Source organism: Vanessa tameamea, chromosome 10 (genome assembly GCF_037043105.1).
Source record: "Vanessa tameamea isolate UH-Manoa-2023 chromosome 10, ilVanTame1 primary haplotype, whole genome shotgun sequence".
Taxonomy (NCBI): Eukaryota; Metazoa; Arthropoda; class Insecta; order Lepidoptera; family Nymphalidae; genus Vanessa; species Vanessa tameamea.
Window position 1 is genome coordinate 933,226 of NC_087318.1, and position 15,651 is coordinate 948,876.

Here is a 15,651-nt window from a genome sequence, read left to right on the forward strand (position 1 = left end):
TAGTAGCTGTATTAGGATTTCGTGTTGTAATATTTATAATGAATGTTGCATACTAATTTTAGAAAATCTCTCAGTCACAACACAGAATGCAAGAGATGTAATAAAATAAATAATTAAATACTCACTTCCTTAAGGCGTTGGGGTCGTTAAGATCGTCATAAATCTCGAAAGGATTGAGGAAGTGTCCAAATATTGGCGCAGTCTTGCTGGGGCATAAAGCGTGGAACGTCAACTCAAAGTGCTTGCCCAACATATCCCCAACTTGGTTCATGAACCAATCGCGATCTCTGGAGTGTACAATTTTATAAAGCCGTTGTTAATTGTATAAAAGTATCAAGTAAGAACTAAGCTGGATAAAAAATGCTGATTTAATAAGAGCAAACCAAATATATATATTATTATATTTAACTAAATTTTATTACGATATATTACGAAAAGGGACAGCATAATTATTTACATAATAAATGAAATTCGAATCAGTTACTGAACAAAACCGTTCATAGGTGACAAATAATTGATTATGAAACTTTCTATGATTGACAAACTAACTTTTCTTCAGTGAGACGATCGCCGAATACTCTAAAACACTCATGTACCCACAATCGCAGGAAGCGTGGTTTCGTGTTTTGGTAGTCTTTATTACTTCGTAAAAGACCCTAAAAATATACTCTCTTGAAGTTCGGGTTAGGCATACAAACAATAGTAAAATAATTGATGTCTTGTAAGCCAATATACGTACGAACACTTAAATACTAACTTGGAAAATTTTTGATATGTCCCTCAAATTGAATAAATAGTGCATCTTACTGGGCGTCGGTAAGAGTTTTGCTACGATGTTGTTAAACATGTCAATGGTCGCCGTCAAGACAATTTTTCCTGATAAATAAATTTTAGTACTTTAGTTGGCCGCTTACCAAATATCAAATTAATAGTAATTGTACTATCACGTAGCGAGAAGAGCGATGACACAACTAACTACTACTATCCTACTAACTAATGACACAAGCGCTGGTCACATTCTACAAGTACACGATCCGGTTCTACAGTCGCCACGTCTTACCGAGCGTCTTGGTCTCCTCGTCGAAGTCGCGCAGGTGCTGGTCGAGCATGGTGCCAAAGATGCTGACGAGCTGCGAGTGCGCCGGCGCCGGCAGGTAGAAGGCGTGGAAGCACGACAGCAGGCGCGCCGGCAGCGGTGACCGCGCGCCGCCCGCGGGGCCCGCCGCGCCGCACAGCACCATGTCCTGCGCACACAGCGCTCGCCTCAGCCCTGCACACCCGGCTCCCGACGCCGCGTTAGGTCAAGTTCACGCTAAGTTAGCGCACCTTGTACCCGTTTCGGATGGGAGCTTCTTGAATATGCTTGGCAGAGTCATGGATTTGAGTGGATGTAGAAAATGGCTTGACCGTTGCTTACACGTGGAGGCAGCTTGTAAATGATTAAATGTATAAGGATTGACAGTGACGTAAACTGGTCAAATCATTTTCCGTTATCGATAAATATAGATATTGAGATTCTGTGAGGAAGCTGAATTGAAACGTAGATAATACTCGTAACTGTAATAAAATTATATGTAATAATAGAACATTTAAAACATGTTACTTATTCTAGTCTCATTACGATTACGACACCTGTAATAGAGCTGCAGAGTACTGTGATAATTTAGAGTCTCGAACTCTACCTTATTATTCATAATTTGTATAGTAAAAATAAATTCGTCGGAGGTAAATATTAGTTCTTGTAACGGTACAGAAGAAAAGGTTAGACAGATCGCTGGCTGGAATTATAATGACAATAATCAATTCACGAGCAACGAGCGGTTGGGGATATCCGTACGAAATCATTTAAAATTTAGAAATATATTTAAAAATAAATTACAATTGTGCTAGAGAAATTAAAAAATGTGACCTCAAAAAAATTGCTGACTTGTTTGCAAAAGACTAAATACGTGCTATGGATGTAGGAGACAACCAAATAGTTGAGGGTCCACTTTTAATACATGCAATGAAATAAATCTCGAATTGATCGGGTATTTTAATACTGGTGCTGCCCAATTATCATTATCTAATTGCTTATTTATAATCGGAACCTTGACATTCTTCCTCCACTGCTTCTGGCGATCGAACCAGAACCCGTAATCGTACCAGAGCCGCATGAGCTCCAAGGGCGGCTGGGAGCCGTACTCATCCCGCACCGGCATATTAATGTCATCCATAAAAGCTATTAGCTTTTTACCTAGTTAAGTCATTAATTTTATATTAATATTATTTAGTGAACCTTAAATCATTTAATTATAAACGCTTACAGCGAAAAAAGATTTCTGTATTCCGTGCGTAAATAATACTCAAAGGCTTAAATTAAATCAAAGCTATTTTTTTTTTCATAAGCGAATTTTCCATCCCGTAGATTAACCCACATTCAAATTGAATTTTATCTGCCTCGCTTATACACTTTTTTTTATAGAATAACTAGGCAGACGTGCAAATCGGCCGCCACCACTGCCCACAAACATTGTCAGTGTAAAAAATATTAACCATTTCTTACCTCGCCCATGCGTCACTAACCTTGGGAACTAAGATACTCTATCCCTCATGCCTGTAGTTACACAATGGCTGACTCATCATTTAAAAAGGAATACAATACTAAGTACTGCGGAGTTGCAATAGAATATCTGATAAGTGGGCGGTACGACATACTTACACAAATACCTACCACTTGGTGAATTGATTTACTGAATAAAAGTCTTCACAAAATGGGCATTGTGAAATTGTCAATGACTAAATGTGCTATTTAACAGCATAATATTCATCATATCCTGGGTTACCTCCGGCGGGAACGTAATTGCCCTTGGTTCTCTTCTCGAGCCTGGCTTCTATAATGTCTTGCACGTTGGCAGCCGTCGTTTGTGCTGACATATTGATCACTTGTGTGCTATATCTAAATTACAAAGATGCACAATTCTCAGACAAACCATAAATATTTATACAACATTACTCGTTAACATAAACGTAAACGTATTGTTTTTAATTTTGTACAGGTGCCAAAATTGCAAAGATTATATATAACCAGTTAACTGAGAAAAATCGACATTGGTCAATTTGCCAAGAAAAAGGATCGTAATACTATCGGGGGCAGTAAACTCAACTAACGTACGAAATTTTAAAGTTTACCTGTCTCGGTCCAAACTTCCCAGGGTGCCCTGGAGCAAGCAACTTTTACCACAGCCTGTCGGTCCGCTCACCAGCACACCATTGCCCCCGCGGATTACCTCGAGTGCCACTATTTGGACTCGAATAAAATCTACCGTCGGGACCAGGATAGTGTGGAAGCCTAAGCTGTAAATCGAAATTACGCGTAAGTTGCGGTACGTTAGAGGTCAGTTTCACCTCCAACTCGTCATCCCCGCTACGACCTCACCTCGGATTGTATCTCCAATTATCCGGCAACTTATCCTCCCAAGGTTTAAACTCTCTCAGCCTCTCGTCCACGTAGTAGTCGTACACCGTGTCCTTCAGCGGGAACAAGCCCTCGTGCTCTCGCACCCAATTGTCTAGCTTGCGGCGACTCTCCTCGTCCAACGTCGAACACACCGACCACACCAAACTGAAACGGTACAAAGGGGGCACAGCGGGTGCTACGATTCCGTCGGGCCCGACGGTGCAGCAGGCGGGGCCGGAGCGGCGACTCACGCGAAGAGGAACCGCATCTTGGCGAAGGTCTCGTCGGGCGGCACGGGCGCGGCGCGCGGCAGCAGGCGGCACAGCGCGCGCACGCCCGACAGCTGCTGCGCGCGCACGCCGCCGCCCTCGTGCAGGCGGCGCCGCAGCTCCAGCACCGGGCCCAGCGTGCCCGCGAACAGGCGCCGCAGCTGCGGGGGCGCCGGCTAAAGTGTGGTGCACGAGTGCGCGAGCACCAATAACTCTTTATCGGCCTGAGCTGAGCCTGGACCTGACTCGAAACGAGGGACTCGGGATCTGCGGCGTTATATCCGGCCACTAGACCAAGATGCAGTCAGCACAATTATACGAGTAGTCGTGTAGATCCACTCAGCGGTGGGCTCTATGCAAGACCATCTGGGTATTCTAAGGAATAGTTGATATTTCTGTCAGCACCAATGTTAATGGGCGGTGATGACCACTTACCATCAGTAGGTTCCTTTATATAAAAAGACAGTTATCCGAACAAAGTTACTACTAATGGAAACAACACCAGCTGTGACATATTATTTAAACTATGTAATAATATTCTGATTCATTACAATTCGTTGGTCCGTACCATCTCCCTGTACTCCAGGTCGCTGACCGATTCGAGCCAGGAGTTAACGAAGGGCCACCAGCCCCAATCCTTGTAGTCGTTGTACACGATGCCGTTTCGCGATACGGTTGCGGGTGAAGCTACGGCCAAATCTAGCGTCTCTATCAATAGAGACACCTGAAATCATTGCATTTGGAGCAATTTGCCTCGTACTTTTACAAGCATTTTTTCAAGCATCGACCATCAAGTTTGTATATTAGATAATACCTGTGAAGGCATAGATATCCTCTCACTATTAACGAGTGTGAGCAGCTTGTTATCATCCATCACAGAATTTAGGTTTTCTATCCACACTGCATCGACCGGACCGTCGAATATTATCCACTTTTGATCAGGAGACTCATCTGAGAGAACGAATTAAGAGGATCACTCAAACATGAAACCAATATTCATAAACTGAATGAACCGAACAGTGCTGAAGGATACAAGTGAATACAAACAGCCGAAACCAGAAAATTGAGATGGAATTTTATGAGAAAATTTAAAAGCTTAAAGCTAATTAGGAAATATGATAATATATATAAATAGATGTTATATGTTGAGATCAATGTTATATTTCGAGAAATGTGCTGAACATGAATAATATATAAGGTACAAAGAAGATCATCAGGTCGACCTGATCAAATAGGTGGTCGAGCTAATGATCACGATGTGCTATTAACCTTGACAAGTTGTCCTCATAATAGACGAAAGTACCCCATCCTTCCATTCCCCTGTAGCCAAATTATATTCTCCATATAATTCTCCCAGCGTCAAAGCTTTTGGGTTCATTGGATAAACTTGTACGTTTTCAAATCCCGGCACGTTCTCCCGTCGCAGTCGACTGAGGGTCGCAGCTAGCATTTTCCACGATACTGTTTTAGCGGTGTTCGTATCGCCTAAGAGGATACTGGAATGACGAGAGTTCTGGGAAACACACGTTTTAAGATTATATAATTTTTTTTTTTTTATATATAAAAGTTTAAAAAACAAAATAATTATAGAAATACATCAGAAAATCACCCGGATTTGTAATAAATGTTAACAAAGAATTAGATTTTAGAGGTACGATATCTACAGAACATTAATGCCAGTTGAACATGTGTATAAATTATCATAACTGACTGAAAAGTATGATTTCAGTTTTTTCTTAACGTTACCACGAGTAATATGGTTTCGTACATCAGTGGGTAATTCGTTAAGTAGGCGGGGACCTAAGATTGACCATTATATTATACAATATGCCCAAATAGAAAAAATAAGTTTTTTTTTTATTTGATGTGACGACATCGAATGAGGCCTAAACAATAAAAATGTAAAATTGATAAAAAAGCGTTTAAAATAACATGACCCCAGGATGGTCTTCGCTGTTCTTCATCTTCATATGTTATTGCTTTGGGCTAATCTCCAGTTTAATTTTATTGACTAAAATTAAAATTAAAAGTTTTAAGAAATATAAATATAATGCAATGTCCGGTAATATACAAATATTGTTTTGGGTAGGCAAGAAACGATTAATTTACTTAAGGATAATAACATGGCGTGTATCAGAAGCTACCGTTGGTTTACTAATGACGTATCAGAAGGTTACAACTAACGTATAGTAGTTAGTATGATGATAACCGACAGTAATATTTTTAATAAAACATTAATCACATAATTTAAATAAGGAAAACAAATCGTTTATTTTTAAAGGTTTCAAGTATTCACAAGTTATTTAGAAGAAAAAGAAACACAAAAGTCACACAACTATCATAAAACAAACCTACCATACAGATAATCTGACGTAAAATTCATATATTTACTGACCTTTGTCTCATAAGTCTGTATCACTTTATGCAACGCAGCCCTCACCGGCTGCAACGTCAGCAATCTCATTTCTGCTGATATGGCTGTCTCTAGCATTTCATAGTCCAGGGTCGGGATCTCAACGTCGGGGAATATGTCTCGCATTATGCCATCGAATAGAGGGACATCCTTAGAGGTCAAGCGAGCCACGTTCATATCTCTCATAGCTAATATCACCATCTGTGGAAAGGAAAATATTGATAGACAGTTATGTATAATTATGTCATCCAAACCGATTATGGCCACAGCGGCCAATCTTCAGGAAGACCAGCAAACTACGCAGGGCACATTATAGTGCATACGTGCTTCACAAGTTACTTTTCTATTTCTTCGTCTCATCCTATGAGACAATTCCGACGTGATCGGAAAGAGTTTAGGCGCAGGATCAACGGCTAGTAATAATAATAAATCCCATCGTTCTTAAAAAACTATATACTCCAGACAATTTCTATAATAAGTGACACCAAAGACTAACTAAATGTTTAAGCCTAATGAGACACAAGAACCTATATCAGACCTCTTGTTCTGGCAAGTTCGGATAAGCACGTCTCTTAACTCCGGCGTATCTCAACAATGCGACCATAGATCTCAGACCAAAATCGTAATGGTCCTGCTTCGATAGCTGCTGCATTGCGAGTTGATACAATGTGAATACCTGCAAGGAGGTACCATGGAGTTACTTGGTAGGTAGTAAGGCTTTGGGCAAGATCTCTTATGACATATTCTACCGTAACTTGTAAGTTCCCAAAGTCGGGTAGCACATTATCGATATAAGGGATGGTTTTATTATTTACAGTGCCAATTTCTAAGGACGTTGATGAGCAATTACCATCAGCTGACCTATTTGCCAGTCCGCTTACCTATTTAAAATAAAATGTACGTACATTTGAAACTATATTGAATAACATTTTTTTAACTAGTCTTCTGTATTATACCTGAACAACTCGAATGGAGTACCTAATCTAAGATGCCAAATACATATGTGTAGGGTATGGGAATAATCCTATTGAACCAATACTACACTTACTTTTTTAGCATTTATCTTGTAAGCTGTAAACCCATCCGAAAACAAGGTATTCTCAGCGATAATAAGCGAGTCTGGAACACACATCGCAATGGGACGAAACATTGACTTTAGATTATCAGGTAACTCTGTTCGCCCGGCGTAGCTGGAACAAGTCAAATTGATATATGTATATAGGCGATAACAAAACAATTTGTACCTTTTAGCCTCTGTTTTGACAAGCGACTCTGATTGGTAGCTAATGATGAAAGTTGGAAATAAGAGTAGACAAAAAACCTCTAAATCCTACAAATTCATATGTTTTTCCCAATTTTACAATAAAGATTTAGGTCTAACAATAGTTATATTTTAACGCCGGGTTCGGACTTAAGCAGTTCTGATAATTTTATTACAAGTTAGATACGGATCGATTTGGGATATGAAGGAGTTAAAGCGTCAACATTTTTAATATGATACATGCATTAGTAATACCTTTTCTAAAAAGGCAGTTTCCAAAATATAGTGTAACTGCAAATAAAATAAACATTTATAAATTAAATACCTACCCTGGATTCATAGTAATGAAGATTCCACAGTTCCCATCGAGCTTGATGTCGGAGCCCTCAAACATGAACCGCTTCTGGTTTAGGGAAAGCGCCAGCAACACCGCCAGGATCTGCTGCGCTACCACCGACAACACCTCGATGTTGATACGGTTGAACTCGTCGAAGCAACCCCAGCAACCGCTCTGAGCTATACCTATGTAAGTGTGTTATTCATAGTAGCATGGTGCATAATTCGTTTAAAATTTTTATTCCGCTAAATTATATTGATAGAATATAATTTATACGGGCAAATTATTTGCTTTATTTCCGTAAATTTCAGACCTGCATAACATTTAGCCATCGACTTGTAATCGAGTCCATCGGAACAGTTGGTGACAACCACCCATCTCGCTAGAGCTCGGCCGAGGTCCTTCGTTGTTTCTGTTTTACCAGTTCCCGCCGGACCCTGTGGACTGCCACCTCGGAACAGGTGTAATGCTGTAGTCAGCGTTATGTAGCATCTACGGAATAATTACCATACGATAAGACTTAAGAGAATAATATTTTTGTATATAGAAAAATAATCCTTTGATATTATTTGCGAGCAACGCAGCCAGTCCTGGTCATAGGATATAGTTTCAAGTCTCATGTGTTCAGGTATTCATTTGGCAATGGTCGATTTATACTTGGTGGTAGGGCTTTGTGCAAGCCCGTCTGGCTAGGTACAACCCAATCATGATATATTAGACCGCCAAGCAGCAATACTTAGTATTGTTGTGTTCCGGTTTGAAGAGTCAATATGCCAGTGTAACTACAGGCACAAGAGACAACATCTTAGTTCCCAAGCTCGGTGGTGTATTAGCAATGTAAAGAATGGCTAAAAAAAATTCGGCGCCGATTTATATAAGCATTGGTGACTACTTACCATCGGGTAGTCCATTTGCAAGTCCGACCACCTATGCCAAAAAATATGTTAACATCAGCAGTTTTTTTTACCTGTCGGTAAGTGGCGTTATTACCAGACGACCTGAATTACCGATGTATTCATATGTGTAGATAGAGTTCGTGTTAGTTTGCCTGATATAGCAATCTTCGCGTTCACGATCCCAGTAAAACTTAAGCTGAGAGAACCACTCAAATGCTGACACTGACATACATCCTGGAACCATTTATGTTAGCTTACAAACTAGTCCAAAATATCAAATCAGAATTACAAAAGAGAAAAGGGCTAAATTAGTATCCAAATGGTACCCAAGAGAAGAAAAAAAAAACAGAGGACCACTAGTTCAAGGTTCAAAGGGTGATGACATCAAATTGACTGGAAAAACAATGTGGAGAAGAAAAATCCACGATAAAAACTTGTAGCAGAATTTGGAAAACCCTATGACAGTGCAAATAATCTTTACCGATTTCATACAGAAAACAGTATAGGACGTTTTCTTCAGTCAAACGATTTTCGTTTAGCACTTGACGAGTTTTAGTGTTATCAATAAAAAAACTCGAATTTCGACCTTTGGGCAAACACTAGCATCTACATAAAGATAATGTCTTAGTATCTGTACAAACCCATCTTATACAGCCTTTCAACGGTGTCACGAGAGTGAATTTCAATAACGCATAACGCGTTTACTTTACAACGCAAAATCTTAGAGATTTCCTTTCTAGACATCATCTGTAAAGTAGCCAGGATTTGGTTCTGCTTCTTACGTAGTTTCTTCAGCGGTTTCTTCTCTTTCATTATGTCGCAGCGACACAATGTTCTAGTACAATCAGAAGTCCATTGGATCTGAGAGATAAATGGAATTCAAAGTTTCTTTAAAACTTATAAAGATATTGTTGTTAATGTATCCAAAGCTTAATTAAAATCTTTCCATTGTTTGTTTCCAAAATTTGTTGTTCCAAATTTTTAATTATTCAATCTTTAAGATAGCACATTTTTATAACCATTGACACACACAATACAATAAATCTATTTAGAACAAAGACTTTCGCATAATTAATAAGCGTAGGATCTCTTTCATTACAGAAAAGAGTAAAGTTATGTTTGGGGTTTAATGTGATGGCCAATTACGCGGCATAAGTTTTCTCAACCAGGAAATCAGCTTATAATTTCCTCACAATTTTGCATCCCATTTTAATTTAATGATTACAAGACAAAATTGTACAAACTAGCATTTAATACTCAATTGAGCTTGCTCGAAAGGCTTCATAACCACTGAAAACCGAAATTTTACAATTACAGTAAACACCTTGCTGCTGGTAATTCCGAGCTGACCTGGCCAGTCGTTGATCCACTGTTCTCTTTGATATCGGCATTTCCTTAATGCAGCTCTTGTCAATATTAATTGCTAAAAGTATATTTTTATTCAATAACTTGTCAACAATTGGTTTATACCTTACACTTCTACGTGCACATTTTTCAAATCCTAAATATATTTTAAAACTGTACGTCTCGTATCTAACTTAAGGGATTGCAAATCCCTATTACCAAATTCTTGAGTTTACTTTCAATAAACTCTCAGTACCAGCTCGGAGTTCGTAAGTTCGAGGTGTTACAGTACCGAAATGGCCGAGGACACTCTTCGATCGTTTCGAATTGCCGTCGTATCGAATTATGGAATTGAAAGAAAAGAGAGTTTTCACACAAAATTGTGCACAATCATATCTTCTGCAGTTAGCCATATTGGGAAACATAACAGTAAGAGACATCATCATCACTAAAATAAGTGATACTATTTAAGTAGCTCTTCCAATCCAATTTATTTAATTTTTAATAAACTCGTATTTTTATATCTGTATGTTGTAATCTATATTAAGTTATTATCTACTTGAACTACTACTTACACTATATACTAATTATTATTATACATAGTTCTCCAGCACTGACTACTTATTCAAAGACACTGAGATTTTCACATAGAGAATTTCAATATACTGCACCTCTCGTAACACAACTCTCATGGTATGCTCCAGACCAAGCAACCAAACTTCAGCCGGACCATCCAACACCAGATTATACTTCCACTCTATACACTCGCCGTCATCGGACATCATCGCTTTAGCCACTGGCAAGCCCATTGCATTCTGAACATATTACAATGTTGGATGTGATAAGACATTTGTGAACAATATAGGGACATAATGACTAAAGTATATAATCCTATTTCTTAATTTAATGCCTTTGTTACAGCAAGCGAGGGTAATCTTGTAACTGCAAACACTATTTCTTACTATATGTGTTCGTAACTATCCAAATTAAAAAAACACCCCGGTACTTGACCGTTTAGAGGGTACAGGGATGTACCAATAATTTAAAAAATAAGGGAAGAAAAGGGTCGAAGTTCCGCTTTTCTCACATCCTGTAAATTAAATTATAAATTAAAAAAGAAAACAAATTATAGTTTTGACATTGCTTACTGCATATATTATCAGTTATAATGTTTACAAAGTACTTAATATTACACAAAGAAAAGTTTGAATTGTATACAGATCGAACCATTCATTTCTAATATCACTCATTTTTTATGCATAACATCTTTTCTACTATTTTCATAACGCATGTGATTTAATGAAAAAGGACGGAAGTGGGTAACGGAAAAGCCGAGAATCGAGCTATTGGAATTTACCAATGAACGCATACATATTGCTTGAGTTGGTTATCAGATAGCACCAAAAGATTTCCTGAGCATAATATGTTAATTTTGTTGTTTTTTATTATCAGGTGTTACACACTTACAATTTTTGGTAAAGACAATAAGTTTATAAATTATATCACAATAATTTAAATGCTACAAACACTTCTATTAATCTATATATAAAGGCTCATGTACAGATTTGGTTTCGTTATACAGAGGCATACTGAGAAATATTTTTTATCTTTAAGGCAGCACAATGCCATCCATATCCATGAAGCACACCAAGACAAATAGATAGATGTACAGTTTTGAGTATAGACCAATTTGTCTAATGAATGCTAGAAACAGAATTTCTTTTTATCGTGTATTTTGAATGCCCGTTGTTAGTGCTATAGCTACTAAAATAAATTAAATACAAACATAAAACAGTACAAAAAGTGATAAAGACTAAGTTTTGCTCCCCAGACTAGAAATTTTAATTTAGTTTTTACAATAATTAAAGAGCCGAGATGGCCCAGTGGTTAGAACGCGTGCATCTTAACCGATGATTTCGGGTTCAAACCCAGGCAGGCACCACTGAATTTTCATGTGCTTAATTTGTGTTTATAATTCATCTCGTGCTCGGCGGTGAAGGAAAACATCGTGAGGAAACCTGCATGTGTCTAATTTCAACGAAATTCTGCCACATGTGTATTCCACCAACCCGCATTGGAGCAGCGTGGTGGAATATGCTCCATACCTTCTCCTCAAACGGGAGAGGAGGCCTTAGCCCAGTAGTGGGAAATGTACAGGCTGATTATGTTTATTATGTAATAATATTAACATAGTTAAGCCACAGCTATAGCACATAATTGTGTATATGCCTGACATCATACCTATAAGTAGGTGAATGCCTGTCAAAATATTATGAAATAAAAATTTTCATGTAACTTAAATTTTAAATACTATCGACCATAGATCTTGTATGGTAGAGTGAGCAGCGATTTGATGACAGCTTTTTTATCTTGATCAGATCGACAGGAGTGAACCATGTGCAAGTAGTCGTTTAATAATTCCTGTGACTTAGCACTTGGATGATTCATTAGAAGTATTGTTAAAGCCTGAAAATACAAAATAAAATAATATAGATGTCATAAATAGAATACATATAAATACACATTATATTATATAAAACACAGTTTATTTATTTAAAGTAACTTTATGAGTTGGATAATAATATGTTTTTTAATCATCAGGAAACAGAATCAATAAAATTTACTCATCCTTATACAGAATGGATAAAATAAATTATAAAAAAAATTAAACAGAGTTTGGGTTATAGTTATATAATTTAGGTATTCAGTATTCATTTATTAACCTATATATTAATAACCTATAAATAATTTAAATGATTAATGTTGTCTTTTTTTATAATGCAATTTATTGACATTACAGAGCAATTTTAAACAAATAAGTTTTATTTCATTAAAAAAAAGTCTAAAATAGTTCAAAATAATTTAGATCAAGGAAAAATAAATTATTAAAAAAAATACATCTATTTTATATACTACATATACATATTTTTTAGTTAAATTGATAAACTCAACAAAAACTTACTTTCTGTAAGAACTAAGTTCTATACACAGTTTTCAAACTATTTTCATCAAATTTTAAAATATTATATTAATAAAAAATATATGAAATAAAATACAGATAATTAATATTAATTAAATGAAAATAAATATTATTTTTGAGAAGCATATTTGTTGCAATAATTCCAATATATACTTTTATTATAACCATTCAATTGATGATGGTATCAAATATTTCAAAATAAGATATTAGATTGAATTTTTCATGTATTTATTTACAATCAGTAGAGTGAAGTAAGTATTGTTCTTGCACGACTGAAATACTAAGTTAATAAATTATACAACAAGGCAATATTTTTACTTACCCTGATATAAAGTGGCAGTTCATCACTTCTATTAGAAGCATGCTCCCATATTGGTGATTTCTTTAAGAGATAGACGAGTTGATCCCAATCATGAGAGTAGATAGCTCGACGCAGAGCTATTTGGAAGGCATTCCTCCATTTCTTACTCCTTAAATCAGTCTCATACAAACTTTTGTCCATTTGCAACTGAAGAAGATTTCTTTTACAGCGTTTGTCGTGTGGTTTACTCGGAGTTTCTAGTAAGTTTAGCGCTCGTTTCTAAAGTAATTAAGTAAAATTAAAAAACTGCACCCAAAAAAGGGAAACAAATAATAAATATAAAACTATTTTAAACTTACCAGACTACTTAAAGGAATATAATGACATTTGACGACATCTTCTTTGTTCATGTTTAAGATGGCAACGAGAACACTTTTATTTAAAAAATAAATATAAATTGCTACCCGCAATTAAACATAACCTTTCATTTTAAAATTAAACAAATCGAAAACAAATGTCACTGGCAATGTCAATGTGACAGTAATAGAGATTATATTATTACGAGTTTTGACTTTTCGAGTTTTAACAACAACAAAAATTGGCTTCTATAGTCCATATTAACGACAAGAGGATATCATTGGTCGAGAGCTTGAAAAATCTGTGATATTTGCAAAATTATGGCGTTTTGAATGTCGAAGAAACTATTATCGGAACTTTAGAAGTAAAATTAAAGTGAATAAGTAGTTAAGTGGAAAATAGTTATATTATAAATAAATATATAGTTATCAAGAACAACATTATTACTAACATAGTAGACAATATAGCCGAGTTGTTAGCAAATCGCAAGGAATACGTAATACATAAATCTAACGTTTGTTTATCTTCATTCCTTTTTCGATTGGAATATATTATAGGTATTTTGATTTTACAATACTCATTCCGTATTACGTTGTATTTTAATTTAAAAGTTGCAAACAATAATACAAAAAATAGAATAATTTCCTTAATTTATAATTATATTTTACTTATAATAGTTAGAGTATTGAGAATTTACCTTATCAATTTTGATTTTATTTACGTTATCAAATAACTTCTTTAAATGAACTTGAATGAGTTGCGGTTTCTTCGAATTTCCTAAAATCTCTAGTAAATCATCGTTAGATATAAAATAGAATCTTGGAAATAATTGTCGCTTTGTTTCGAGATATTTTTCTAAGGCTCGCAATATTCCATCCAAGTTATCAACCATTTGATTTAGCTTATTGAACAAATACGGAGCTGGCTTGTATAGACATGCTTCTACTGCGTTCTTTCCAGCATACATACTGTTTTATTATATTTATGTCAGAAATACAAAAAATATGGCAACAATAGAAAAAAAAAACGAAAGAGATAAATACTAACTTGCTAGTTATTTCTGTCCAATCAGCAGTTAATGCGTCAAAAACTTTAACTTCAGTTGGAAGTTGTTTTCTAATGTCTTCTCCACTAAATATGCTTTCGAGATACAAATATCGCCTTTGCACTTGTAAAGATATCTTAAATTTGATAAAAAAGTAAGTTATAAGAAATGTATTTAGGTATATAGGGCGTAGTTTATATTTAATAATAACCTCGATACATTCCGCCACATAACCCAAAGATTTCTCCCAATAATCAACTTCTTTGATAAACGGTTCCACGTATTTCGTTGACTTCATAGAAGAAAGTTGAACTTGATGGTCTTCGAGAAACTACAAATTATAATATTTATTATCTAAGTACGGCAGGTTTTGTTTAAATGAATAGCTTAAAGACGTTCTCTTTACGAACCTGTGAGACATCTTCAACATTCTTAATTTTATACATATCTCCTCTATGATGCTGCATTTCGTATGTAGTAGCCTTCCACACTTCTCTAATAGCTTTAAGGCCGTTCTCTATATTCAACTCCATTGTTGCTGCGTTTGATATTTCAGCGATATCTTCAGCATACGCTTGGAAGTTGAGCCTCATTATTAGTTCAAGTTTAAAATCCTCGGAATTTTGGTCAAATTCCCTGGTAATTAACACGTCTTAGTAAATTGATTAAAATTAATCGGTAGGGACGTAGAAAAATAAAAAATAGATGTGTGTTAGGTATATTTTAATAGCACATGTATAAAATAAAATATCTGTATCAACTCACACTCCCATAAGGGTTTTTATTCTATCCCAATGCCTCTCTCTCATGCAAGGATTCTTAAGATCACCAATTAATGGCAATGTTCGTCGAAATGCGTCTACTTTTACTCTAGTCGTGTCAATAATATCCCATCCCTTTTCTTTAAGTTGACGCGAAAGGCGGTTAAAGTTTCTAAGAAAATATAAATAATATTAAGGAGTAATTTTGTCTTTGTAAAATGTACCTAAAAGTATGATGAGATAGATTT

At 36.1% G+C, this 15,651-nt stretch overlaps 2 protein-coding genes across 2 annotated transcripts in view; both read right to left on the bottom strand.

Moving 5' to 3' along the window:
• Nucleotides 1–15,651, bottom strand: part of LOC113395938 (dynein axonemal heavy chain 2) — a 43,876-nt gene that overhangs the window by 15,345 nt on the left and 12,880 nt on the right. The window contains exons 21-46 of the mRNA XM_064215982.1: nucleotides 15,408–15,575; nucleotides 15,053–15,278; nucleotides 14,854–14,973; nucleotides 14,645–14,778; nucleotides 14,295–14,565; nucleotides 10,631–10,774; nucleotides 9,940–10,038; nucleotides 9,257–9,476; nucleotides 8,687–8,849; nucleotides 8,033–8,211; nucleotides 7,712–7,904; nucleotides 7,170–7,311; nucleotides 6,660–6,797; nucleotides 6,104–6,322; nucleotides 4,978–5,221; nucleotides 4,523–4,659; nucleotides 4,277–4,432; nucleotides 3,691–3,869; nucleotides 3,419–3,604; nucleotides 3,172–3,336; nucleotides 2,826–2,938; nucleotides 2,091–2,236; nucleotides 1,061–1,244; nucleotides 758–876; nucleotides 550–656; nucleotides 126–287 (exon numbers count right to left, since the gene is read on the bottom strand). Of these exons, the coding sequence (XP_064072052.1) occupies nucleotides 126–287; nucleotides 550–656; nucleotides 758–876; nucleotides 1,061–1,244; nucleotides 2,091–2,236; nucleotides 2,826–2,938; nucleotides 3,172–3,336; nucleotides 3,419–3,604; nucleotides 3,691–3,869; nucleotides 4,277–4,432; nucleotides 4,523–4,659; nucleotides 4,978–5,221; nucleotides 6,104–6,322; nucleotides 6,660–6,797; nucleotides 7,170–7,311; nucleotides 7,712–7,904; nucleotides 8,033–8,211; nucleotides 8,687–8,849; nucleotides 9,257–9,476; nucleotides 9,940–10,038; nucleotides 10,631–10,774; nucleotides 14,295–14,565; nucleotides 14,645–14,778; nucleotides 14,854–14,973; nucleotides 15,053–15,278; nucleotides 15,408–15,575 (4,314 nt within the window). The remainder of the gene's footprint in view (nucleotides 1–125; nucleotides 288–549; nucleotides 657–757; nucleotides 877–1,060; nucleotides 1,245–2,090; nucleotides 2,237–2,825; nucleotides 2,939–3,171; nucleotides 3,337–3,418; nucleotides 3,605–3,690; nucleotides 3,870–4,276; nucleotides 4,433–4,522; nucleotides 4,660–4,977; nucleotides 5,222–6,103; nucleotides 6,323–6,659; nucleotides 6,798–7,169; nucleotides 7,312–7,711; nucleotides 7,905–8,032; nucleotides 8,212–8,686; nucleotides 8,850–9,256; nucleotides 9,477–9,939; nucleotides 10,039–10,630; nucleotides 10,775–14,294; nucleotides 14,566–14,644; nucleotides 14,779–14,853; nucleotides 14,974–15,052; nucleotides 15,279–15,407; nucleotides 15,576–15,651) is intronic.
• LOC135193451 (uncharacterized) lies at nucleotides 12,143–13,744 on the bottom strand. Its single transcript, XM_064215981.1, has 3 exons — nucleotides 13,600–13,744; nucleotides 13,262–13,519; nucleotides 12,143–12,425 (listed from the first exon to the last, which is right to left on the bottom strand). Exons 1-3 carry the CDS (start codon nucleotides 13,648–13,650, stop codon nucleotides 12,270–12,272), a joined length of 465 nt encoding a protein of 154 aa, XP_064072051.1. The 5' UTR covers nucleotides 13,651–13,744; the 3' UTR covers nucleotides 12,143–12,269.